The following is a 25,291-nucleotide window of genomic DNA, read 5'->3' as shown; positions in this document are numbered from 1 at the left end:
GGAATTGAATTTTGGAGCCGAGAGGTATTGTTGCAGCTGTATAGGTCCCTGGTCAGGCCCCACTTGGAGTATTGTGATCAGTTCTGGTCGCCTCACTACAGGAAGGATGTGGAAGCCATAGAGACGGTGCAGAGGAGATTTACAAGGATGCTGCCTGGAATGCAGAGCATGCCTTATGAAAGCAGGTTGAGGGAACTTGGCCTTTTCTCCTTGGAGAGACGGAGGACGAGGGGGGACCTGATAGAGGTGTATAAGATGATGAGAGGTATTGATAGGGTAGATAGTCAGAGGCTTTTCCCCAGGGCTGAACTGGTGGCCACAAGAGGACATAGGTTTAAGGTGCTGGGGAGTAGATATAGAGGAGATGTCAGGGGTAAGTTTTTTACTCAGAGAGTGGTGAGTGCTTGGAATGGGCTGCTGGAAATGGTGGTGGAGGCGGATACGAGAGGGTCTTTCAAGAGACTGTTGGATAGGTACATGGAGCTGAGTAAAATAGAGAGCTATGGGTAAGCCTAGTAATTTCTAGGGTAGGAACATGATCGGCACAGCTTTGTGGACCGAAGGGCCTGAATTGTGCTGTAGTTTTTTCTATGTGTCTACGTTTCTATCTATCAAGTAAAGTTAAGATAAAGAAATTAAAGGTTGAAGAAAACTAATTTTAGTGAGTTGAAAAGGAAACTATCCAAGGTCAAACTGAGACAAAGTTCAAAAGGTACACAGTAAATGAGTGATACGTCTTTGAAGAGAATGCAAGATCAAATACGGATTAGTTACATCCACTTCAGGGAGAAGACAGAGAGAAAAGTTAAAGCTTCCTGAATGAGTAAAGGAAAAGGATTATAATGAAACAGGGAAAAGAATATTAAGATCCATAATACGATAGAAAATCAAAGTGAATACAGTGGTACAGAAGAAAAATACATAAGATTCAAGGCAAGTATATAAGAAAATAATAGCTAACAACAAAGGAGGATGCCAAATAATTTAAAAACACAAAGCATACAGAGATAGTTTCAGATTGGATGGGGCATTAGGAGTAAAGAGCAAAATCTTCTTGTGGAAGAGGTATGAAATGAGTATTATGCTTGTGAATTCTCAAAAAGATCATGCCAATACGAGTGAAGTTGGCAAAGGAAGAGTGGAGGAACAGGAAAGTTGTGAGGACTAGAAACTGCGAAAGAGGCAGAACTTAAATGGCTTTCAATGTCACCTTGTCCAATAGGGATGGATTCTTGCCTATTGTGTGCAAACCGCAAAGGCTGTTTTAACCCTCAATTCCTTCTTTCAACCCTCCCTGGGTAGATTGAAATGCTACAGTCCGGTTCAAAGAGAGGAATTAACTGAGCAATTGAGCCACTCAACCAAACACTGCTCAGAAAATTTTGGGACAGCGTTTTCTGGAACAAAATTAACTATTAATTGTAAGATTATTTTAATGTATGACAGCCAACATAGACTTAAATTTAAATTATGTCTGAAGAATTTAATTGACATCTTCAAAGAAACCATGACTACTGACAGTATGAACACTCAGAGAGCATTTGATAAAATGCTAGATAATCGACCAATGGCAAAGTAGATTCAACACTGGCTAAAGGTCAGAAAACTATGTTGCTAAATGGTTCTTTACCACAGGAAACAATCTCTCCCAAAATACTCCATCAAAATCCCTCCGAATTTTTAACGCTAGAAACCAAAGAAACTGGCATTATTCTCCTTGAGTGTGAACACTTGCTCATCAGATTCAAAGGAGGCAAATGATGTGATCTCTCATTGGACCATTTCACCTTTTAACATATATTAATAACTTGCAGGATTTTTTTTTTGTTGTGATCTGAAATGCAATTCTTGAAGGACAGTAGAAGTAGATTCAACAGAAACATCCTAAAAGGAAATGGTTAAGTACTTGAAAGCAACTGTTTAAATACTTGCAAATATAATGGGGTGAATGCCTCCTTCTATTCTCCATATTATGGCTCTTTTTGGCAAGACTAGAGAAACTGGGATTATTCTTCTTTGAGCCAGGAAGGTTAATGGAAGAAATGCAGGTTTTAAAAATGATAGTGATAGGGTAGACAAGATAATATTGCTTCCCTTGGCAAATAGGCTGGTAACTAAATGTCATTGATTTAAAGAATCCTGGTTGGAAATGAAGAGACTTTGTTTTACACACATTATTATGCTCCATTGGATTCAACAATGCTTTTAAAGAGAAAACTACAGACACTGGGAAGGGGAGCAGGGGTATGAATCTTGTTTTAGTTATTAGGACTCAGACCCATACGTCAGCTTGCTGTGTTCTGACTAGGAATGCACAAGATTCTGCAACATGCGCTGGCATCGTGTGGCTGTTTCTTCTACTGTGCACAGACAAAGTTACTAATATTTGAACCTAGCATTTAAATTTCCCCCAAGAAACCCCCATAAGAGAATTAAGAATTTTGTTTTATGATCTTCATTTTCAGGAAGCATGATATACATATTAAATTCTGACCTGTGAACATAGTCCGATCCATTGGAGAACTGTATTCACTCAAACACTGACGGTTCGAACAGATCAGCACCCCTGCAAAACATGAGCATGTGTTGCAATCCACTTTAAAAGATGTCCCATGACCTATGGGAGAGAGAAACAAAAGCAGGATTAATCAGAAGTTCAGAAGAGGCTTGATGTTTCAACCAACAAGGACCTAAAAGAGATCATTTACAAACAGTAATCAAAAAGCAAATTTGCAGGTACAGGAAACTTGAAATAAAACAAAATAAGAAAATGCTGGAAATATTCGGCATGTCAGGTAGTACCTGTCCAGATAAAAACAGAGTTAACAATTCAGGTTGATGGCCTTCAACAGCCCATTATATCTGATCTAATCCAAGGTCCTTCTATTCATTAAGATAAAATGTTTTGTATCCCATGGCAATAACTGAATAGCAGTGAGTTTTTATTTGTGCTGATCAACGTTCCACCCTCCAGTAATACCATCAAAATTAGTATTTTTGATCATTTACCTCATTTGTACTCTCTGGAAAAGTAACAGCTACAAATGCCTATGCAGTAAGCAGTGACCGGAGTTCAAGGAATTTGTTGAGAACAATTTGGGAAGTTCCCAAGCCTTGTTTTTTCCTTTCAGTGTATTTTACCACACATTTTGACTTTATTCATTTGGATTTCTTCAAGAGAATGGGATGAATTTGCATTATATGGTCAACATTATTCTGTTCTACCCAGAAGCTGTTCAAAACAGAAATGTATAATTTTGCGTTTTTTTGCAGTAACTGCAGTTCATTAATCTTTCCAGTGTCGTGTGAGATCTTACTTGTCAAGTAAAGCAATCCCTCTGTTTATTAGCGTAGAACAAATAAATTTTGTTTGATGAAAATCAAAATCAGAAAACACTGGAAACACACAAGAGCCTAAGCAGCATCTGCAGAAAGAGAAACAGAGTTAATGTTTCAGGTCCAAGGTTCTTCATCAGAACTGGGAAAGAGAGAAACCAAAATGGTTTTCAATTGCAGAGAAGGTGGGGAGGGATGGATAGAACATAGGTGATATTCCTGATAGAGTGAGACCAAATGAGTTAATGTGGCAGGTTATGCTTCATTGTCTGTGTGACATGTTGCTAGCAGCAGAGCTGTGGGACATACCCAGCAGGCCAGGCTACGTGAATGGAGGGAGAGAGAGAGGGAGAGAGAGAGAGAGAGAGAGAGAGAGTGAGAGTGAGAGTGAGAGTGAGAGTGAGAGTGAGAGTGAGAGAGACACTGAGCCAACATCACAGACAGGCAACCTGCAGAAACGGCCAGCTCTGATTCTGACAAGAAATAAAGAACAAGACACCTAAAGTTAGAGAATTCGAGATCAAATCTGAAAAGCTGCAGATGATGAGGTGCTGTTCCTCAAGCTTGTGTTGGGCATTACGGAAACAATTACTGGACGGATAAGTCAGAATGGGAGTGGGATGGAGAATTAATGTGGCAGGCAACCCAAAGCTGAGAATTGCCCCTGCAGAATTAACTCAGAAACTCTGCAAAGCGATCACCCACTAGTGTCTCCACTAGTATGCGTTTGGTTTCTTCATTGTAGAAGAGATGAACACCAACTGCAGTACATTAAATTGGAAGAAGTGCAAGTAAGATGCTCCTTCACCTGGAAAGACTGTTTCAGAATCCCTGGATGATGGCAGGGGAAGAGGTGCTGCAAATCCTGTGGTTGCTTGGGAAAGTGCCACCTCACAGAGGGTGGTTGGAGGGGACAGAAGAGCAGACTAGAGAGTTGCAAAGGAAGCAATCCTATCAAAACGTTGAAAGGGGAGAGGAGGTGGAATCTTATAGGAGCTTGTGGAAATTGTGAAACTTTGTTAAATACTCTTCAAATGTCTGAATGCAGTAAAAAAAATTCCAGAAAAATGGTTAATTGATAAAATCCTTTTTAAATGTTCAAATTTTCATTCTTTTCCATAGGAACTACACATAAAGCAGACTCTGCTACTTTACAGGCATTAGAAATATTGATTAGGGCTGTTCACAAACTAAATTGTAAAAACGACCTGGACATCCATAAATTCAATCCAGCTTGCTTAGAGGCCTTAAGCTTAACCAGTTTCAGGTCGAGAGCTATTTACTAGTCTCTGGGGGGTTAATATAACATTTCAAAATCACAAGGCTTATGTTTAATATATATTTTATACAAATATTAAATAATACACACACTTTTTTAAAACATACTTTTCCTCTGGCCTCCAACTATGCAGGTCTTTTGCACATCAATACAGGGCATCTCCAAACAATTTTCCAAGCGTCCACTTGGGCCACACGTGCACACTCTGTAACAGCCCATTTCTCCACTAGTGACAGGCAGCTGAATTAGGGTGCCTTGCCGTACTAGGAAATCTGAAGCTTCTCCCAGCTTGCATCCTTTAACAAAGCAAAACACCCTATTTAATTTACAGACAGTAATAAATATCACATATGAAGTAAATTTAAAATTTCATATGAACTTGTTTGAAGCTATATTTGAAAATACATTGAAATCAGTAACGGTTAAACTACATTGTAATAGCATCCATTTTATTCCTCGTTTACCCATTTAAAGCTGGCTGACAGTTCACTCTGTGATGATCAAGCCTGATAACATATTGGTATTGGTTTATTATTGTCACTTGTACCAAGGTACAGTGAAAAACTTCTTGCATACCATTCATACAGATCAATTCATTGCACAGTGCAGATACATTGAGTTAGTACAGAGTGCATTGATGCAGTACAGGTTAAAAACAATAACAGAGTACAGAGTAGTGTCACAGCTACAGGGAAGTGCATTGCAGGAAGACAATAAGGCAGATAGTGAGGTCAAGAGTCCATCTCAACGTATAAGGGAACCGTTCAATAGTCTTATCACAGTGGGATAGAAGCTGTCCTTGAGCCTGGTGGTACGTGCCCTCAGGCTCCTGTATCTTCTAGTGTATATCCTCAATTAATCCCCTATTTTTCATCAGTCCAACTGCTACTCTTAACTAAAACCTAATACTAATTAGTGTAAGCAACTAATATAGGTTGGATACTGCAACAAAGAAACCTGGAACAAAAGGTGAGAAGAGGTAAAGGATGAGAAACAGTAACATAGGAAATTGAGGAAGCAGGAAAAAGTGAGGAAATGAACAGGCAGAATAAGGAAAGCAGTGTACAAAAAATGAATTATCAATTATTGCTTCTGAATTAAATCCATTGCCATTAGTCCACTCAAGAGTCATTGAACTTCTGCTTTTTACCAATTTCTGAACTGTTACTTTTATTCATTCACAGAATATCTCCATCACTGGTAAGGCCTGTATTTAACTGCCCAATATAAGATGGTGAGCTTTCTTCTTGAACTGCTGCAGTCTGATTCTGATACAACTGGAGTGGATAGGCTAACCATTTCACAGGGCAGTTGAGGAAATCAGCTTGCTCTGAGTCTACAGTCATGCAATGACCAGATGGTTTTTGTACAAATCCTGTAAACTATCGCTCATCATTACGAAATCTCGCTTTTGATTTTAAATTTCTCTAATTAATTGTGTTTAAATGCCTCTACTGCTGGTGGGATTTGAATTTGTGTCTGGCAATCTGTAGTTCACACCTCAGGATTACTAGTCTAATCATATGACCATTAAGCTATCGTGGCAATGTCTAACATTCTGTCCTGAATAATGGACTTTGGCTACCCAAATTTAAAATAATTTAATTTAAAATAATGAAATACTTAGCAAACATCTTGGCATTAATCTTGTGGCCAAAGAATTGTGATCCAGCTTTACTGGATGGAAGTAGGCCACCAGTTACCTGTATTATAAATATTGATCACATGCTCAATATTACTGTTATATGCACAGTCCTGTTTATAGCTGGTAAATTTCTCTAAAAGATCATAAGATCTGGATAGATTTATTTAAGCAAAATCTGCGTGGTCATTCTTACTTTGTTAAGTATAAAGATAAATATGCTAGGACAGGAACATAGAGACTAATCATTCAGTCCTCTGAATTGTTTCATTCAACCAGATCACAGTTGATTTGTATCTTAACTCCATATTTAACCATCTTGGCTCTGTATCCAAGGGTCTCAAACTGAGAAAAAATTATCAGCTACAGTTTTGAAATTTTCAACTGACCAAACGCCAGCAAATATTTTTTTGGAATTGGGGCAGGGAGGGGATGAGGGAAAAGTAGAAGGGCAAGAATGAATTCTGTATTTCTACCACCCCTGTGCAATCATTTAAATCCTATCATTGTTGGGCTGGACAGCTCAGTTCAAATTTCAAGTTTATTCTCTTTTATTCTACCTACACTGTCAAATGTTTGATCTCAAACACCTCAATTAGTTAATCCATGAAGCTTCCACATAAAAGGGATTACAAATTTAATCCATGCAAACTTTCCTCATTATTTAACTCCTTTAGCACAGCAACACAAAGTCAATATCACCTCCTTGAGATGTGGTATCCAGCATTTAACACAATGCTTGAAATAAGGTTTAGTCAGAGTTCATACAACTTTGCTCTTTTTATATCTCAATTCTCCTGAGAGGTAGACAATATTTCACTAACATTTTAAAATTAGTTTCTATATGCAACCACTGGACCACCAAATCTCTTTGCCCCGAAGAGATTTTAACTTGTTACCTTCTTGTGAATACACTGATCCATCTTCCTTAGAAACAAGGGTGATGATCTTGCATTCAATGAACACCATCTGCCACAGATTCAACTATTCAATGACTTTCTGTTCTTATCTACACTAATTACTATTATTAAATTTAGCATCACCAACAAACATCCAAGTCACTGAAAAATCTAGTGAACGGCTGCATAGTGGTTCCCAAAGTACACCAGTCACATCCTGCCAACAAGTGTGGATGCGGTACGCCAAAGGTCCTGTTTTTGTGTTGCATGACTCTATGACCATGACTCATGCATCTGCAATTTCCTCAATTACTACTTTTAACTATATGGGGTGTAAACCATCAATTTCTGGCAATTTATTTTCAGTATTACTACTTTTCCTGCTTCCAACAGGCACAACAGTAAGCCTGCACCCATTTAAGATACTTCTTCCCTCAGAGTTGTACATCTTTGGACTTCTCTACATCAGACAGTGTGAGAGGTGGAGCCATTGAAGCAGTGATTGACAGACACTTGAACTGCAAAGATATAAAGGGGAGACAGTGGGGAAATAACGCCAAAGCCATGAAAGGATCAGCTATGATCTATCAAACAGAACCAGAAGCCTACATATCCCCACTGAGTGACTACTGAACATTTAATGGCAAATTATGCTTTGTCCTTCTGAAAAGGGCAGAGAATGGTTAGGCAGGGGAAGGATGGATTTGCTCAGCAACAGACACAAAATGCTGGAGGAACTCAGCAGGTCAGGCAACATTTATGGAGGGAAATAAACAGTCAACGCTTCAGGTCAAGACCCTTCATCAGGACTGTGTTGCTGGTGTGTTTTGCTCCAGATTCCAGCATCTGCAGAATCTCTTGTGTCTCTGGATTTGCTCAGTTCCGCTCTGATCATTTTCTTCAGAGGCTGACACTTTGGGGAAGAAAAGTGGCACACACTATAAATTCTAGCATTCCCTCCAAATGGCTTAACGATCAGGTTTGCACACTCAACAGCAAATCTTGAAAGGAGTTCCCAAACTGAATTGAGTATGTGCAATTTGCAATTTCTTTTATGCAACTGTTCACAACTGAAAGCTATTATGATCCAGCAGCCTCATTTGGCTGCACACATGAATATGATCCAAGTCAGTTGCAATACTCCAGACAATCCCTCCCCTGGCTTTGCAGGCTACTGCACTGTCCACCACACTCTGCAGCCCGTGACAAGTCACTGTCTGGGGCACGTGACTGATTGCCATAATGCAGAATGCCTGCAAGGTAGACCTTCCACATCCTGCCCAAGAACGTTCAAGTACTGGTCGACCACAGAGGGTGATTTCGTGCAAAAGGGCAATCCCAGCATGATCTGGTCAATGAGATCTGTATCATGTCAAGTTGAACTAATTACATGCTTTTCACTGAAATAGTGAATGAGATGAGGTATAAACATATTTAATATATAAACACTAACATGTACTTAGATTCCAAGGAATTTTTGTTTTTTAACATCTGAGGGGAAATCAAAGCCAATTGGTCCTTTGTGGTGCTGTGAATTTTTCTTAAGTGGCCAAAATAATGTATTGCTTTGTCTCTGGGACAAGGGACACTTTATAGAAAAACCCATAATTTCATTTTGAGAAACTCCATTCACTAAAATTTCAGTCTTTGAAGTTAGGATTCCTGGCTAGTTTTAAGTTGGTTCTCCAATACAAGAACCTCAGAAATAGAAGCATATGTAGAACACTTGGCCCTTCACACCTGCCCTGCCATGCGATAATATCATAGCCGATTATATCTCTCAGCGCCACTATCCAGCACTTTCCAATCCTTAATTCCCACACTATTCTAAAATCTATACTCAGTCACCAAGCCTCATTGCCCTCTTGGGCAGTCAATTCCAAAAAATCACTGCCAACTGGGTGAAGGTATTTGTTCTCATCTCAGTCCTGAATAGCCAACCCTTTATTATGAGACTGCATCCTCTGGTTTTGGACTCCACAGCCAGGTAAAACATCATCTATGAATCTACCCCTGTCAAGCCCCAAAAGAAATTTTGTACATTTCAATACAATCAGCTCTCGTTCTTCTAACCTCAAAAGAATAAAGGCTGAGTCTGCTTAACCTCCCCTGATATCCTGGGAATCAATCTGGTGAACCTTTAGTGCACTCCATTTATGTTGACCAGTGCTATGTAATTGCAGTAAGACTTCTTTAGTCTACTACTCAAATTCTCTGGCAAGAAAGGTCAGGAGACTGTGTGCCCAATTCCTGTGGTCGCCCAGTAATCACAGCCCCCCAAACTGAAAATGACCCCTTGTTTTCTGTCCCTTAACCAATTCTCAATCCATGCCAGTAAATTACCCACAATCCCACTTATTGTAATTTTGCTTAATAATCTTTAGTGTGGCCTTCTGACAGTCCAAGTACACATCTTTTCACGTCCCTTTCATAAATCCATATCAATTCTACTCAACACTATTAATTGTGCATTTTTATCACGAATAGACTCCAGCCTTCTCCTACCACTGATGCCAGGCTAATTGGTCTGTAGTTCCTATATGATATCTCCCTGTTTTCTTAAATTATGTGGTTACATTTGCTATCTTCTGATAAGTGGAAACTGTTATAGAATCTATTTAATTTTAGAAGATCACAAAAGTACATTGACATTCTTCAAAGCCACTGCTTTTAAAACCTAGGGATGTAGGTCATCAGGTCCAGGGGATTTACATGCACTAAACCTCAGCACATGCCAAAGTACTTTGCAACCAATTAAGTAATTTTGAGATGCAATCACTGTTGTAACATAGGAAGTACGGCAGCTGATTCACATACAACAAATTCCCACAAACATTCATTAGATAATGACAATAGCTTCTGGTTTTTTTTAGTGCTATGGACATGGTACAGCTTTCACAGGAGTCACTTTCAAAAAGTATAACAGAAACCCAAGACAAGAAAGGAACTATTTTACACTTGTAACTGCAATTACTCACCTGGAACACACAAGTAGGGAAGACAATCTTGTCCAGCTTGGCAACCCTTTCGATTTACTTCACACACATAATTGTTGGGACAGGCATTTGGATTACACGGATGTATCACCTCTGCAACAGTACTATGGAATGGACTAGGAGCTGTCAAAAATACATAAAGGAAGATGCCTGAGAAATATCTACTGAGTTTTGTCATCCATCTGCCAGATTAAAGTTCAATTTTGGAAGTATCCAATAAGTTTACACGCAAGCACAAAATCAGTCACGCCAATTGAAACTGCATATTTGTACCCAGCATGCTTTTTGTTTTGCACGTGAAGAACAAATCAAGTCATGACAGTTCTACAAGTAAAACATAATTTGAAGTTTGATAAACAGTATTCATGACTTCAGGATATCCCCAAGCTTGATACAGCCAATGATGTATTTTTAAAGTTTATTATTGTAAAGTTGGAATTAAGATGTCATCCTGTATGAAGTTATGTTCAAGACACAACTATCAGTCTACTTCAATACTGGAAAGCTAACTGGTACAATACTTCATCACTGATTATAACTTGCCAACAAACATTAATAACTTAACAGAATTTTGCAATAGCAGCTAACTGAACTTGCAGGGAACTACCTTGGGAGATCTTGTGCATCTTAAGGTCTGATAGCATTAAAGTCCATCATATAAGTTGGTAAAAACTAACCCCACCCTTAAAACAAGCACAAAATGTTTAGTCATGTCGCTAGATTTAACCAGGTCTTAAACTTAAATCTCTTTCAAACATCTGAATGTTTCTCAGACTCTTTAATATTTTTGAGCTTTTAAGAATTTTTTTTGAGAGCTCAAAAATATTAACAATTTTGAACACTTAAAACATAACAAAATGTCTGAGATTTTACAAAAATCTTGAACAAGTTAAAAACTAATAACACATCTAAATGTATTTTTATATTAGCAGGCTCTTGTCTTTAAAGCAGTTATCTTCCAGTAAAACTGATGGGACAATACCCCTTCTGAATCGTCAGACCAGACTCAGAATTTTCCAATGAGTTCATATCATGAGTGTTGTGCCATTAGCCCAAGTTACTGCTCTCTCCCTGAAGTCCACAATCAGCTCAGCACAGTGCAGCCTCTCAGCTAACAACAAATTGTCAACTTTGCTGTGTAATGATGGTGAATATTGACAATATGCTATCAATGCTCTGCAAAATCTGGGCCAAGCAGGAAAAAGGCAGCTGGTGATATAAGAAGGGGAGGGACAGGTGGTGGTTTAAAAGTGAAGTGGCAAGCCCTGGAGAGAATGGTCACTTTAGAATGCTGAAAGGAGATGGAAAGAGGTAAATTATGGGAACAACATATAGAAGGTGGTGGAAATTAATGTTGATGTGAGCTGCAAGGTGACATCCTTGTTCTGGCTGGGAAGAAATAGAATGAAAACAGTAGGGTAGGAAACAGGAGATGTGGCTGAAAGCCCTGGCAATGATGGTAGAAGGGAAGCCATGGTTAAGAAAAAAAATGGAAGATATCTTAAGAGGTGCTAATGTGGAAGATCTGTCATTCTGAGAATGGGAAACTGAGAGAATGGAGTTCTTATGGGAAGCAGGGTGGTGGCAGTTGTGGTCGAGATAGCTGTGAAAGTCTGTGACCTTATAATGGATGCTGGTCGCTAATCAATCCACTGAGATAGAGATGTCGAGAAAGGAAGGGGAAGAGTCAGAGTTGACCAAGAGAAAGTGAGAGCAATGTGAAAACTGGCAGCAAAGATAATTAAACTTGTAAGTGTAGGAAGCAGCACCAATACAGTCATCATTGTAGTGGAAAGATAGATGGAGGAGGGGCTGAAGAAACTGAACCACGGACTGCTTCAGATATTCCACAAAGGGACTGACGTAACTTAGGCATGTGCAAGTTCCCACGGCTACAACTTTGACCTGGAGAGAGTGAGTGGAGTTGAAGAAGTTGTTCAATGCAAGAGCGAGTTCTGCTACCTGACAGTGACGACTGAAGGAAACTGGTTCAGCCTCGATTTAAGATAGTGGTACAGGACCTTCAGAACAATCCGTGTGGTATGAAGGTATAAGAGAATGGACATCAATGATCAAATGAGTCGACTGGGACCAGAAAATGTTCGCAGTCGAGGGCTTAAGAGGTGTCATGAATGTAAGTGGGATGGGACTGGACAAAGGAAGAAAGAAGAAAGTCACGGTAAAAAGAAATACATTACGTAGGCCAAGAGCAGGCAGCAACAAAGTCTCTGGTAGATCCAATGGCCCATGATTCGATGGTCGAGTCATAGTCCAGAGGGATATATGGGGAAGTATCTGAAAGCTGATGTTTGTCCTGTGAGATAGAGGTCAGTTTGCCAAACCACAACGGCACCATCAGCAGGTTTGAAGAAGATGTTGGGATTAGGCTTTAGTGGACGGAGTGCTCTAAGTTCACAGCCCAGTAGATAAGAGGGAAATTTACTACATCAATGTTTTTGAGATGCCTTCCTTTGTTTTCCCTCTATTATAGTTGACAGGACTCCCAAACACCTCACTCACTCCCTGCCCCCTCAGGCAAAACAAGGAAAGAGTTCTCATTATCCTCACCATTCATCTCACCAGCTACCACATTCAACAGGTTTGTCTATAACTCCACTACCTTAAATGGATTCCATCATCAGGCATACCCTTCCCTCTCCTTTAGCACTCCAAAGGGACAGTTCACTTTCTGACCCCCTGGTTAATCTTCCATCTCCACCAACCATTCCACTTTACACACCACCTTTCCATGCAGGAGATGCAGCACCAGCCTTTTTACCCCTTCTCTTCCCACAATACAAGAACCCAAACTTCCAGGTGAAGCAGCAATTCACTTACATGTCTGCTAATTTACTATTTTGATTTCATTGCAGACAGTACAGTCTCCTCCTCATTTGAGAAAAGAAGTACAGATTGGGTGACTGCTTTGCAGAACATCTTTCAGTCTCTGAGGATAATCCTGAGCTTCCAGTTGCCTGTCCCTCTAATTCTTCACCCCGCTCCCAACTCTGTCCTCCTTCTGTGGCCTCCTACGTAGTTCCAGCGAAGGCCAATGTAAGCTTGAGGGACACCACATCTTCTTCCACCTGGGACTCGATTTGAATTACATAATTTCAGGTAACCAGTTTTTTTTTAACCTCCACTGATGTTGCTGGATATTTCAGTTTCAGTTTTTTTCTTTTGTTTCTTTTCTCATGTCTAACTGCCAGCATTTAAAGTAATGATTACCTTGACAACTTTGGTCTGCACCCTATCAGAGATATTCCCTTTCTTCTCTTCACCCTTCCCCTTTCTGCAGCTTAAAACATTTTCAGTTCTAACGAAGGGCCATTGGCCTGAAATACTGACTACTTCTCTCTCTATGGATGCTGCCCAACCTGCTGAGTTCTTTCAGCTTTTTCTGTCAATCTTTACTCCTTTTTTTCCCATCTTTCATCTCCTTAGAACGTACCTCTTTGATTAAGCTTGCATTCACCTGTCTTAATATTTCCCCCTTTGCATGTATAAAGCATATCGTCAGATTATGCATCTGTGCCAGGGGCCTTTAACTACATTGAAGGCTGTCTAGAAATGGAAGATGTTATTGTTAATCCCATTAACATTAAAGATCCCATAGCACTGATTGGAGAGCATTCCATCTATGAGTGCCCTGGTCAATATTCATCCTTTAATCACCACCACCAAAAGAAGTTAACTAGCTATTTACCTTATTTACTGCTCGCATAATCTTGCCAGGTTCACTAGTGGCTGCCACGTAACAGAAGAGACTCCATGGGTTGTTCTCATGGTGCACACTGAGACAAACAACAACTGCTGCTGAAAGATTATGAACCGTGAAGGATACCCTTTGGTCTGTCAGTGCAAGGAGCTCTCCAGGCTGCCACACTGCAAGGGACACACTGAACCTCGGTGTAACCACAAGGAATGGTCTCTGGGGATGGGCTAGAGATGAGGGCCCTCCCAACAATGCACACTGAGGGACTGGAACCTGTGTAAAAACATCTTGGATTTGTCATTCATGCAATGCATGTGTAAGAAAAAAGAAATCAAGCTGATGTAATGGAACAATACGTCTTGTGCCGTGAATGATGACTTATGAACGCCTTGTATTGTGTATTTGTAAATTGTGTGAACAAAGCACACCTTTGAAAAAAAACAGCAATTCAGAAAGTAATTTGCTGCTTGTGGTTCTTTGAGACATTCCAAGGATATCACAAAGTACTTACATTAAATCCAAGTTGTTTCTTTGCTTCTTAACACCCTCTTTTAAAAGAAAATTGAGAAGATAAACCTAACCATTCAATTATTGTGCAGCAAACATACCAAGGTAATTTTTCAGAGGGATGCAATTCTTGTGGTCATCATTTGGGGATAATTGATTGCAGATGGTTTCGGCAGTTTGTCCCGCTGGAAATTTGCTATGATCTCCACAATTTGTAAGAATTTCTACGCAGTCTGACCTAAAATTGGAGCACAGATTTTGTAAAACAAGAACCTGCCACAAATTGTCAGATCACACAGCTTGATATAATAACACTCTTGTATCATAGAAAACTGAGCCCCCTGGGAACTGTGCACCAGATCAATTATCAACCTAACAGGATAGTGAGTAATTCTAACTTCATGTTAAAAGCTACCGTATTTCTTCTCCCTAATGCTTGGTACACATTAATCCACAAAAGGGTACGAGATGAGGCAATCTCAGCTGTCAACTGAAGCTGCATCAATAGCTGTCATGTGAAAATGCAAGTTGAGGATGCAAAGGTAATGGTCGTAGAATGCTCAAGCCCCAGTCTCAGACTTGAGTACAAGTATTAAGGCTGATACAAAGGAAGTGTTGCATTGCTGGGGGAGGACTATTAATTAGTCAGTCAAAACATTAAACCCAGATCCACATCTGGTCCAGTGATTCAATTGGTATTATTTGAGGGGGAGGAAGTTCCACTGGACAAAAGATTAATTGGGCATTCATTTACTTGACAGTTGTGGAATCTTTAAGAACCATCAGATATCAATATTGAAATCAGGATCTTTAAAATCTTGATTACACTAACCATAGCTTGTTACTGCATTATCGCACACAAAATCAAACCCAAATCAAAATGCAAATTTACTTGCTAATAAAAAGTTCAAGTTTTCCTGACACCTTTTCAAACCCTGGACTGGTGACTCCAGGTGGAAGGCCAGATTGAGCAAGATCTGGGCTCCTGCCACTACATTAAAGGGAGCACATAAAACAGGGCCCGGGCGAGTGTAGGATTCAGGGCCCCAGAGGGCGGTTGGGGAGCATGGTAACCAGTGAGTGGACTGGTAGATTGGCAAATATCACCTTGCAAGCCAGATGCTGAACTATTGGGACTTCTGAATGGTCGGATCAGAGATTATGTTCTTCTCTCTGTGTTCCCACTCTCTAACTGCTCCCATTCACTCACTGACCAGATGACCTTGTTTACAGCATATCCCCACGGTCACTCTGGTTCTACCCCATCAGAGACATCCCCCTCCTCCACCCTCTTTGCAGCTTAAACAGCTTCTTCTGTCTCCCTTCCTGGTTCTGACAGAGGGTCTTCAACTCAAATATCAACTCTGTTTCTCCTTCCACGGATGCAGCCTGACCTGCTGAGTATTTCCAGCATTTTCTGTTTTTAATCGCAGTTAGCTTAAAACCTCAAAGGGAAAATGTTAGAAGCTATTATCAAGGACCTGAGAGCAGGGCATTCAGAAACATTCAAGCTCCTCAGGCCAGATCAACGTGGTTTTGTCAAAGAGAAATCACGTCTGACACATTTCCTTGACAACGTAACACAAGGGGAAATTGATGGATATATTGTACTTGCCAGAAGGCTGCAGTATGAAAAGTTATTGTGGAAAATAAAATCTCTCAGCCTTGGAGTTAATATGTTGGCATGCATAAAACCTAGCTGGCTAGCAGGAAACAGTAAGTATAAATGGGTCTATTTTCTGATTGGCAAGATGTAAGAAGTGATATGTCACAAGGATTGGTACTGGTGCCTCAACTTTTTAAATCACTTATATAAATGACTTGGATAAAGGCACCAAAGGTATGATTATTAACTGTGCTAATGATACAAAGAAAAGTAGGAAAATAAGTTGTGAATAGGACATAAAGAAGCTCCAGAAGTGATATGGATAGGTTAAGCGAGTAGGCAAAAATCAGGCAAGTGGAGTATACTGTGGGAAGATATGAAATCGTCCATTTTAGTAGGAAAAATAAAAAAAAAGTTATCTAAATGGCAGGTGAGGCAGGAGGATCTGGGAAAAGGCTAGTATGCAAATACAGAATGTTATTGCTAGGCGAATTCAATACAGAACTAGAGAGGTTATGCTTCAATTTATATGGGGCATTTGGAAGACCACATCTGGAGTACTGCATACAGTACTGATCTTTTTATTTAAGGAAGGATGCAAGTGTGTTGGAAACAATTCAGAGAAAGATTTCTATACTCGTATCTCACATGGGAAAGGTTAAATAGCTAGGCTTGTGTTCACTGGAGTTCAGGAGACTGAAACAAAATCCTGAGAAGGCTTGACAGGGAAGATGTTTAGTCTTCTGAAAGAATATAAAACCAGGGATCACTGTTGAAAAATGATCATTATCCACTTAAGAGAGGAAGTATTTTCTCTCATTAGGTCATGAGTCTTTGGAACTTTCTTTCCCAAGGAGGTGAAGTCAAAATCCTTCAATACTTTTAAGGTAGTAATCAATTGATTCTTCATATGCAAGATGGTAAAAGGTTACCATGGATAGGCAGGTATACAGAGTTGAGGTTACCATCAGATCAGCCACAATCATATTGAATGACACAGCAAGTTTGAGGGGTAGAGTGATCTCATCCTGCTCCTAATTTATATGGTCACATGGACCATGAGCTGGGAAGTGGAATTAACTGAAGTTACTTTTGCATGGCATGTATATGATGAGTCAACTAATTCCTGTACCACAATGATTTACAAGGAACCATGTGATTAAATATATTCACAAGAAAAACAATAAAAATTTTACTTGCAAGAATTGAGTCACAAAGCCAATATTCTCAATATCAAAAAATCTGTCTGTAAAATGTGCATTACCTTGTGAGCTGCAAGTCTTAATTTCAGAATTTAAGGGAATAATGTTCCAGTTTTTCAACTAACAGTCCATTAACTCAAAGTCATAAAAATATACAGTACTAATGGCCATTTGCCCCATCATGCCCATGCTGGCAAAATATTAAAAATATATATATAAAAGTGATTCAACTTTTGTTTTTAATTAGAAGTGACAAAACACTCACATCTCTAAGTGGCACCATTTGCAGATTCTCAAAACACCAATCTGCTGTCCAGTATACTAACAGCCTTACAAGTTTTGCCCAGTCAGTAAACTGAAGCAACACTGCTCCTTAAGATGTGAAGAGTTTATTTGAGGTAAGATGAGCTATTTTGATGCAAAAGATTAATTTGTTTAAAGCAACAAATATTGCATATAATTGTTTCAACATAGTAAAAACATAAAGGACAAGGAGAAAAAGGAATATAAAAAGCACTCGCCATTAAAAGGTATCCACACCTTTCTTGAAGTGGCTTACCACGTATAGCCTTCATGCCCCAGTAAAACTGAACTTACTTGCAGATACTTCCTCCAGACTTGCTATAGCATGGCTTGATTTGTAATGAACAGGCAATTGCTTTCCACATTTCTGGCTGGCAGGTCTTAATATTTTGTACAGGTATATTCATAAATGGCATCTTGATGGTCCCTTTCTCCCAAAGTTTCATGTCATTCTTGGCTCCTTGGTCCGACTGAGCATTGCAACTTCGGAACAATTCTGTGGGTCTGAACAATATAAAATTCACTTGCTGTTCACACAGAATAGTAAATTACCAATGTTGGTGATAATTGTTTGATTGACTTGCTCCTCTGTTATGCTACATTGAGCTTACATTTCTAATGGCAATCAGAACTGTTTTGTCACCTTTACTGATAATAAATCGTACAGCACGGAAACAGGTCCATCAGCTCACAGTGTCCACTCTATCAGGCACCCATTTACAGCAGTCCTACAATACTCTCATTTCACTCTCCCCACATTACCAATAACTAATCCTTTCCAGATCTTATCACTTACCCACACAATCAGGCAATTTACAGTGATTAATTAACTGACCCATTCACATGTCTTTGGGACGTGGGAGGAAACCCATGCAGTTACAGGGAGAACATGCAAACCAAACTCCACACAGACAGCACAGGAGGTCAGGACTGAACCTGGGTAACTGGAGCTGCGAGGCAGCAGCTCTACTTGCTGCACTCACTGACCTCACTGAATAAGCTGTTGTGCAATTACATATTCAAATTCAGCTCATTGTAAATAAATGCAAGCACTATTTAAAAGAAACACCCACAGAGAATAGAGTTCATATTGCTATCAAACAATCATTTGTGCAATGTTAAGGCAGGATTCATAGATGGGGCAGATATTTATTTATGAAGGGGTCAAGGCAGAAATTTAAAATACCATGGAGCATGTTTGCAATTTAGATATTCATGCAGCAATTAGTGTCAATTTGAAATAATTTTCCTCCCCTTGTATCAGAGTTCTTTGATGTCCTTTTTCATGTGATACCCTCCTTTCTCTGTAACTATAAGCAGTAAACAATGGCTGGTTATTTCAATAAAGTTAATCCAATTATCATGCTACAACAGTGTATGGATTGACTCACCAGATATCAAATCGGTGTGGGAACTTGAGCGAATTTTTTCCCTCCAATTTAGAGATAGAGTCATAGATTCATACAGCATGGAAACAGGCCCTTCTGCCCAACTGATCCATGCTGACCAAGATGCCCCATCCAAGCTAGTCCCATATGCCAGCGTTTTGCCCATAACCTTCTAAACCTTTCCTATCATGTACCTGTCCAACTGTCTTTTAAAAATTGTTATTGTACCTGCCTCAACCACTTCCACTGGCAGCTGATTCCATATACATACCAGCCTTGGCATAAAAATGCCCCTCATTCCTATTGAATCTTTCATATTTCAATTAATTCTTTTTGATTTGGATTTTTATGGAAAACAAAATAAAATTATGTTTACAATTTTATTAGTCACATTGAGATTCATACAGTTGGTTTGAAGAAAGATCCTATTCTTGAACCTTGCACTGAGCTCCAGTGTAGGAGACCAAAGGTTGAGAGACTGGGGGAGAAGTTAAGATGGTGAACATAAGACAGGTCCGGCCTGCATTGAAGAACCAAATGCAGGTAACATGGCAAAGCAAGCATCAGAAATCAATAATATTTCACTTCGTACTGATGTGATGTTGTTCAACATGAATGTTGTTGGGTGGCACAATGCTGCAGTTACTAGAGCTGCTGCCTCACACTCCAGCAACCTTGACCTCCAGTGCTGTCTGTGTAGAATTTGCACATTCTCCTTGAGACTGCAAGGCTTTCTTCTGGGTTCTCCAGTTTCCTTGCACATTCTAAAGACATGCACATGGTACACTGTAAATTGGCCATTGTAAGTAGTATAGTATAGATGGTAAGGTTAATAGGAATAGATTAAAGAGAAAATAAGTAGGGGAATGGTATTGCTTTGTGAGCCGGCATAGACCCAATGGGCCGAATAGCCTCCTCCTGTGCTGTAAAGAAGTATAGAAAATCCTCTTCGCCTAGTGAAGTGAGCCACATAGGCAGAGATAAGTAGCAAGGGGTTAACTGACAAACTCAGAGTTGAAAGGGTATATCTTTTTTTTCCACACAAACAAGTGAGCTTTAGGGTTTTTAAAAATAGTTTTTGAAAAATATTTCAGATAATTATGGAACCTGCTTCGTCTGCTCTTTCATGCATGCCAGACACCCTATCAATGAAAGAAACTTACTTTTTGACACTGTGATAGGCCACTTACTTCATAAGCCTTCACACAAGTGTAAACAAGGTTAATTAAACCCAATGGTTCCCCTCCCCACCGCCCCCCCATTCCACACTCCACCTTCCTTTCCTATCAGATTCCATCATCTTCAGCCCTTTATTACTTCCACCTATCACCTCCCAGCTACAGATGCTATTCCCGCTCTCCCCTCTCCCCCATGTGCCTATCACTCTCCTCTCACCTGCCAGCTCTTGCTCCACCCCTTCCCTCCACCTTTTTTATACCGGCTATCTCCCCTCTATCTTTCAGTCCAGATGAAGGGTCTCGACCCGAAATGTCGACTGCCCATTTCCCTCCAATAGATGCTGCCTGACCCGCTGAGTTCCTACAGCGCTTTGTGTTTTGCTCAGATTCTGTCATCTGCAGCGTCTTGTGTCTCTAAACAAGGTTAATGTTTGGTAGTTTTAAAATCATTAAGGGGAGCTTTACCTGTTGTTAAAATTAGTACAGTATTTGAGATTTTGACAACCCAGTTGACACGGCTCTCTTACATCAGCCAGGCACGTAAACATGGCAGCTTCCAGACGGTTATATTCACAGATTCTATCGAACTCTTGCCAGTGAGTTGTGCTCCCCCATCTGGTGCTATACAACTTAATACATAGATCCCTGTCAAATTAAGAAAAAAAACATTTCAAAGAGGAAGTAGTCTCAAGATTAGAACACAAATTTGGAATGCACACAATTCTTTCTACAAACTATTTATAAAATTCATTTAAAAATAAGTCTAGTCAGTGTAAATTGTCCTCTCTAATTATGGAAGGCTAATTATGAATAGTGACATCAGTTCTTGCAGTCTTCTGAAGCTTGTCTGAATTACTCCAGGGACAGAACAACTGACATTTTTTTTATCCTTAAATTAGCCTCAGTTTTTTTAATCCTTACCTCTTCAAAGAGATTTCCAAAGTGGATGGGCCACTTTCATCTTTTCTTCTCCATTCATTTGATCCACAAACACTCCTTCTTCAGGCTTACCTTCAATTTGATTTTGTGGGCTTTGAGATTGAAGAGACTAATGTGGGGATGTAGACTGTTCAAATCCCACATGAGATAACCCGATTTATTTTCACTGCCTTTGCCTGTAGTATAACACATTCCTTTGAAAGGAATGGTACAGTCCAATATTTCCCCAAAAGGAAATATAACTGCATAGATCACATCTTGATCCAACAGCCATGGGTTTTCTTACATTAAATAATAAAATGCACTCAGAATGCATGGCTGTGATTTCCCAGAAAGAGCCCCTCAATTCCTGCCAGGAGTGCCAGATCATAAACACATTCTTTAAAAAGTAAATCAGCACTACAGACAATTCACTTCAATATCCTCAGTCTAGTTCTTCTATGAAGCTTTTAATTGTTCACCTCAAATCTTTTATACAAATCCTTAATACAACTGCAAGCACATTAGCAATATCAATTCCCTTATGCTGAGTTGCTACAGCATAACTCAGCTGCTGACCCCCTTCTGAAGCCACAGTATTTACATGGCTGGTCCAGTTAAGTTTCTGGTCAATGGTGACACACAGGTTATTGATGGAGGTGGACATGTGAAGGGTAGGTAGTTAGACTTCCTTGCTGAAGATGGTCATTGGTTAAAACTTCTGTGGTACAAATGTCACTTGCCCAGTGTTGAATGTTGTCTGGGACTTGCTGCATGCAGGCATGTCTGCTTTGCTTGCTGAAGAGTTGCGAATGGAGTCAAACATCGTACAATCATCAGCAAACATCCACACTTCTGACCTTATAATGGAAGGTCATTGATGAAGCAGCTTAACATGACTGGGTCCATGACACTGCCCCAAGGAACTCTGCAGTGATACCCTAGGACTGGGATGACTGACCTCTGACAACCGTATGCTTCCGATTACTGAAGCGTTTTCCCTTTGATGCCAGTTTTATGAGGGTGCCTTGATGCCACACTCCATCAATTGGTGCCTTGGCTTCAAGGGCAGTCACTCTCACCTCACCTCTAGAATTCGGCTCTTTGGTCCATGTTTGAAACAAGGCTGTGAAGAGGTCTGGAGCAGAGTGGTTCTGGCAAAACTTATACTGAGCTCCAATAAGTAGGTTATCGGTGAGTGCCATTTGATAGTTACTTACAAACTCCTACAGCAATGACCTGCAGCTGAGATGATTGAACTTCCACAACCAACTTCCTTTGTGTGAGATTTGGCTCCATCCATTGGAATTTTAAGGGCTCAAGCCCCACCAATTTCAATTTTACCCGGGCTCCATGATCTAACACTTGTGCTGATAGTGTCAAAGGTTGTCATTCTTTACCTCACCTCTGAAGTTACGCTATTTCATACGTGTTTGGGCCATGAGGAGGTCAGGAACCAAATGGTCCCGGCATAACATAAAATGGGCTTCGGCGAGCAGGTTATTGGAGGAGCGCTGTCTGCTAGAATTGTTGACGACTGTTTCCCTCACTTTGCTGATGACTGAGAGTAAATTGATTGGGCAAGAATTAGATGTAACCTGTTTTCTGTGAACTGGATGTGCTTGGGCAATGTCCACCAGGTTGGCACCTCAGCTTTAGATATGCCTGGTACTATTCTCCCTTCTGCCATGTCTCATTGAACGAGGGTTGAGACCCTAGCTGGATAGTAACAACAGTGAGGGTCATAACACACCAAGAGTTTACAGACTGCAGTTATGTACATTCCTGCCACTGCTGATAATCCAGAACACCTCATGGATGACCAGTTTTTAGGCTATCCCATTTAGCACAATTGTTGTACCACACAACACAGTGGAGGGTGCTTCAGGGTGAAGACAAGACTTTTTCTACAACAGAATTGTGCAGTAGTCACTTTTAGCAATCAGCTGCAGGAAGACAGGTGAAGACTATGTCAAGCTGATCCCTCATGTTGGTTCACTCAGTACCAGCCACAGGACTTGGGCAGCTCATTTAAAGATTGTGCTACCAAGCCACACTTGGTGATGGACAGTGAAGTCCCCCATCAGAGTACATTCTGTGCCCTTACTACTTTCAGAGCTTCTTCCAGATGTTGTTCATTGTGGAGAAGGACTGACTCATCATCTGAGGAAAGACAGCAGGTGGTATACAGAAGGCAGTTTTCTTGCCTGTATTGAACCTGATATGAGACTTCAGAGGGTCTGGAGTCAAAGTTGAGGGCTCCAAGGGCTGCTCCCTCTTCTCTGTACACCACTGTGACATCCACTGGCACGTCTGTAGCAGCAGTGGGATAGGATCTATCCAGGGATTGTCATGGAGAAAGCCTAATAGTTTTCCTCTCAGAGTCATAAGTCAATGGTGCCATTGTGGGAAACAGGCAAAGGTAATGCCATTGAACGTCAAGAGGAAACAGTAATTCTACTTCAAGGCACTAATGTGGCAGGATGATAACTTAACATTTATCATTCAAACTCCAAAAGACAGCAAGATCTTGTTGATCAAGTATTCCTTGATTTACGAATTTTCTCTGTTACATAGTTGACATTTTAGGATACCATCAATAATTTATCAAGCTGTTATCACTAAAACAAAGAATGTGTAATGTTAGGAGCAGAGCGAGGAAGCACGAGCGAGAGAAAGAGCACGAGCGCAAGAGCGTCTCCGGTAATTAGTAGAAACCATTACCAATAATCAACAAGGGCCTGTTTCCCTGCTCTATAACTCTAGGATTCCATCTCTATTGTATCCTACAGTGACACAGTAGCAGCCTCTACTCCACCTTTAATGATATCCATGTCATAGGCCACACAAGTGAAGCTGTATCAATAAGATCGTTATCCACCAGGTTGACCACTGTGCTATGTTTACATAGACGTCTTAAAGCATCACACCGCAGGCACTTGACAAATGGGTTCCACTTGACCAGGCCAAAACCCCATTCTTCCTCTTGACTGGACCTTACGCTGAGGGAGGTCTTGCACTTGATCCCTGGTCATGCAGAGGCACAACTTAGATGGCTTCACCACCAATGTCAGAAATTTCTGCTGTCCCAATGTTCTGAATGGCTGACTTCAACAGGTGGAGCTCCACACATCTCCCAATAAACCTCCTAGTAGTTAACAACTGTTTTAAAAGGGCAGGTGCAAGGCCAGTTCCTGCTGTTCAGACTCACCTTCCAGTTCATGCCCAATAATGAATGGCTATTACTTTTACACAAAGCAGTTTTGCAGGGAAAGAGTTTAATAGGTTTTTTCTACACAGACCGACGTTATCCCTTTTCGCAGATCCGCCTGATTGTAATACATATGACATGATACACCATGGTGCCGATCACACAGTGCTCAATTTTATTCTACAATTCAATCACACAGTACATAAAACATATACTGCGCAACTGAATTTCTGGTCAGTTCCCCAAACATTAGCTGCATAGAGATTACAGAGACAACGTTTGACCTGTTTCTAGCTAGTCAAGTTTGCAAGTGGAATAGGAATAATCTTTACAGGTTCAACAAAATAGACAATTTAGCCAAAATACTTTGCCAGATATGACATTACAGGAAAAGTAAAGTACAAAACTCTAACTGTACTGCCTATATTAGTGTCAGTTACTTTTGTAGCACATACAAAGTATCAGAAGGGAAAACACAGGTGGATCAGGAGAGCTTTCCAACAACTGTTCAAGACAATCCCAGGTAATTGCCTTCTTGTACTTTCTTTCACAGAGTCCATTTTGTTGAAGAATATTGTGCATGAAACAGACATGAAACAGTGGTCTAAAGCATACTGTGGCAAGAAATTGAGGTCAGAAAAGCAGTGGTGGAGGATATCCAAATTTCTGATATCCTGTGATACGGACAGTGTGAGTGACTCGGTCAAGGTCATCAAATCAGTGAAGAGCAAAGAACTAATGGAGTCACTGAAAATATAAAGAAGCATTAACAGAGGAACCAATTTCTTAAGAGGGGCAAAGATAATAGAAGTGTAATAATTCTGCTTATGCCCAAATATAAAATATCAGGGAGATCAAAGATCATAGAACATATAACTAGATCATAGAACTACATCATATTGTGTGCAGATCTGGTCAATTGTGTGCAGTTCTGGTCACCTAACGAGAGGAAGGATATCAGTAAGATTGAAAGAGTGCAGAGAAGATTTACCAGAATGTTGCTGGGTCTTCAGGAGTTGAGTTACAGGGAAAGATTGAACAGGTTAGGACTTTGTTCCTTGGAGCGTAGAAGAATGAGAGGAGATTTGATAGAGGTTTACAAAATTATGAG

At 40.2% G+C, this 25,291-nt stretch overlaps 1 protein-coding gene across 2 annotated transcripts in view; it reads right to left on the bottom strand.

Annotated features, from left to right (window-relative positions):
* reck (reversion-inducing-cysteine-rich protein with kazal motifs) overlaps window positions 1-25,291 on the bottom strand; it is a 115,948-nt gene that overhangs the window by 20,801 nt on the left and 69,856 nt on the right. For both annotated transcript variants that reach the window (XM_052023225.1, XM_052023226.1), the window contains exons 14-19: window positions 20,517-20,696; window positions 17,780-17,989; window positions 14,476-14,612; window positions 10,135-10,275; window positions 4,723-4,911; window positions 2,495-2,617 (exon numbers count right to left, since the gene is read on the bottom strand). In XM_052023225.1, the coding sequence (XP_051879185.1) occupies window positions 2,495-2,617; window positions 4,723-4,911; window positions 10,135-10,275; window positions 14,476-14,612; window positions 17,780-17,989; window positions 20,517-20,696 (980 nt within the window). The remainder of the gene's footprint in view (window positions 1-2,494; window positions 2,618-4,722; window positions 4,912-10,134; window positions 10,276-14,475; window positions 14,613-17,779; window positions 17,990-20,516; window positions 20,697-25,291) is intronic.

The sequence above is a fragment of the Pristis pectinata genome, chromosome 9 (genome assembly GCF_009764475.1).
Source record: "Pristis pectinata isolate sPriPec2 chromosome 9, sPriPec2.1.pri, whole genome shotgun sequence".
NCBI classification, from domain to species: Eukaryota; Metazoa; Chordata; class Chondrichthyes; order Rhinopristiformes; family Pristidae; genus Pristis; species Pristis pectinata.
This window is presented reverse-complemented; position numbering and strand designations above follow the sequence as displayed.